The sequence below is a fragment of the Hibiscus syriacus genome, unplaced genomic scaffold (assembly GCF_006381635.1).
Source record: "Hibiscus syriacus cultivar Baekdansim isolate YM2019G1 unplaced genomic scaffold, ASM638163v2 tig00110944_pilon, whole genome shotgun sequence".
NCBI lineage: Eukaryota > Viridiplantae > Streptophyta > Magnoliopsida > Malvales > Malvaceae > Hibiscus > Hibiscus syriacus.
This window is the reverse complement of record NW_024062925.1, coordinates 875392-877973: the sequence shown is the minus strand read 5'-3', so window position 1 is coordinate 877973 and position 2582 is coordinate 875392. Positions and strand designations below refer to the sequence as shown.

Here is a 2582-nt window from a genome sequence, read left to right as displayed (position 1 = left end):
AATTGTAATATATTTGTACTGAGTCGACTATAATTACTCACTGACATGACCTTTCTCATGAATCTGCTCTGTTTTTGGTCAAAATCAATGGTGTTGATTGTGATGCAAGAACCATACCCTTGCCATCCATATTAATCATGGAAAAACACCCACGCATGTATTTTGTCTTGAAAAAAGTCAGAAACAAAAGTTATTTTCTATGAATCCCGAAATGAAAAGAATATAACAAATAATCACAATGAATTTGTGAAACTAGTTTTTCTGTTGCCAAAGATTTGTCTCTTTATACAATACTAGCAGGAAGTTCAGTTTTCAGATTTCCGTTGCAACCCATTATAAATCCCTCTCTCTTTATCCAGACGATGCTGCCTGCGATTTCTGTCGGGGTGGAATCCGGAGCCACACCTTCATCATGTCGTATGCAGCGAATCCAACAGCTACCGAAGGAACAATCTGACAACCAAATCACAACACACACCATTAGAACGAAAACTAACAGCTATGTTTGATATCATTGCCGAGTTACAAAATACCTTGATGTAATTAATGCTCAAGCCTGCAAACAATTGTCTCCATCCGTGATTACGGACAATCGTAGTAAGACCATCGTATGTGTTTCTATATCGTGTATCACCTTGAATCGATGAAGACTGAAGACTTCCAACCTGTAGGGTAACATTCAAAAAATTACTTGCAGGATGTTTTAGTTGAGACTATGGTGAATATTTCAGGTTGAATCAGACTGCTTCAAAACCGGTTTATTTAACCAGGTTGTTTATATATATATAGTATCATTAAGTACACATGTTGCTTTTACTGCACAATACCTGCATCTGTCTCCTTACAACATCTAAAGGATACGTGAAGGTCTGGCCAAGTAATCCAGCTATTGCTCCACAAGAGAGATTCATCACAATGGACTTTTGGTGCTCTTCGGGAACACGTATCTTTATTACCTCGTAGATGTAGAACTTTAGACCGGCGTAAGGGAGGATCCCAGCCAGTGTTGGACCTATGGAAGCAAAAAGTTTGATCAAGTCAAAGCAAATCTAGCAAAGAAAGTAAATGCACAATGAAACTACACTAAAGAATTTCAAGATTGCAAGTTGAACTACCGAAAATCTCTATTACCATGAAAAATTGAAGATATTTAAACAGGAGAATAAGAATGCTCGTGCCAGTTACAATAAGAATAATGTGAAGAACTTGAAGCCATCGTCAAAAGTATTCATTCTAAGTTGTATACCATGAAGCCACTAGAACAACTCCGTACTACATACCTACACCTCGATATAATCCGCGCATTCCTCCTTCCTTGTAAACAGTTGTCAGTACATCTCTTATGCCACTATATGCAGGTCGAGGATATAAACTTGTCATAGCAGAACTGAATTTTGTCCTGGTGTCAACAACCTGATAAACCAAAAATAGTTAACGGGAAAAATCTAATACATTAGTCCATTAAAGAACCAGTAATTGCACGATAGAACAGATTTGATTGAAGTATGAAAGATGGAATTAATTTAAAAGAAGCTCTGCCATTCTTATGGAGATTGTCTCACTTGATAGGCAAGTTTAGTGCGAGCCAAGTCCAAGGGATATGTGCACAAAACTGCTGTTCCTCCAGAACAAGAACCGGCTATAAGATCGACAAGAGGCCCTGATCCAAAGAAATTACAGTTATCTAACATCCAGCCTCGATACTGCTCATAAGTCATGAAATGCAAGGCTGCATAAGGAATGATCCGGACAACACTCGCTCCATTTCCTCTGCAGGTCCAGATAGGCACGAATTAGTCCAACTTTCAAGGAGAACAGAGAAAGGGAAATGGGGAAATAATCTGCAAACTTACTTATAAAATCCCATAAAACCTTCATGCTTTAGCACCTTCCTTAGGGATTGATAAACCCCAAGAGATTGGAAACCATCAGTCCTTGTCTGCAAAACAAAGAATCATAACTTCATTGAAAGCAACAAATACATAACTTGACAAACAACAAGCAAGCACAAGAGTAACATATATAGGCGACATCGATTATATCAATTAGCTCTCACCTGCAAGAGTATTTTAATCCGTTCTAAAGGTGCAATGGTCGTTTTAGCAATGGCACCAGCAGCGCCACCAGCTATTAGCTCTTTGACATAAACAGGCAAACAATCGATGAAGGAAACATCACTGCGAGCAGTCGAACCATCGATAAGGCCGGTCATATCTGATGTCAATGTGGAGCCTTGAGGAGAACCCATCTCAAAAATATCCAAACCGATTATATTGCCAAAATCAACCAATCCTTCAAATTATATAATCACCCGCCTTGAAGCTCGAAGAACTCTTTATCCCATCTATCTCTTGGGATACAGAAGTAAAATGATTTCTTTTCAAAGGGTAGTATCAATGGCCTGAGATCATCCGCTTGATGAAAGCTATACAAGTTCACAAGCCGATCGTTTTCTTCGATGAACACAAGATACATCCAACAAAAAGAACAGATTTTCAGTTATAACACTGCTGTCCCATGACCATGAGATGAATATTGTAAAAAAAGCTTCAAGTGCCCTCAATCTAGATTTATCAACAACA

General features: G+C 38.5%; 1 protein-coding gene across 2 annotated transcripts; it reads right to left on the bottom strand.

The window, feature by feature from the left end:
* Nucleotides 1–231: 231 nt before the first annotated feature.
* LOC120147876 (mitochondrial carrier protein CoAc1-like) lies at nt 232–2317 on the bottom strand. Of its 2 annotated transcripts, none has more exons than XM_039161134.1 (7): nt 2057–2308; nt 1854–1939; nt 1570–1770; nt 1281–1420; nt 828–1012; nt 534–665; nt 232–453 (listed from the first exon to the last, which is right to left on the bottom strand). In XM_039161134.1, exons 1-7 carry the CDS (start codon nt 2246–2248, stop codon nt 352–354), a joined length of 1038 nt encoding a protein of 345 aa, XP_039017065.1. In that variant the 5' UTR covers nt 2249–2308; the 3' UTR covers nt 232–351. The 2 variants fall into 2 exon arrangements, with proteins under 2 accessions (XP_039017065.1, XP_039017066.1); XM_039161135.1 differs by lacking the exon at nt 232–453 and adding an exon at nt 729–773 and having other exon boundaries at nt 608–683; nt 807–1012; nt 2057–2317.
* Between the last annotated feature and the right edge of the window lie 265 nt (nt 2318–2582).

Coding starts and splice junctions, on each gene's coding strand:
- LOC120147876 (XM_039161134.1), bottom strand. CDS start 2,248: ATGGGTTCTCCTCAAGGCTCCACATTGACATCAGATATGACCGGCCTT. Junction 1,940..2,056: donor GGATTAAAATACTCTTGCAG/GTGAGAGCTAAT, acceptor TTTGTTTTGCAG/ACAAGGACTGATGGTTTCCA. Junction 666..827: donor TTGTAAGGAGACAGATGCAG/GTATTGTGCAGT, acceptor GTTACCCTACAG/GTTGGAAGTCTTCAGTCTTC.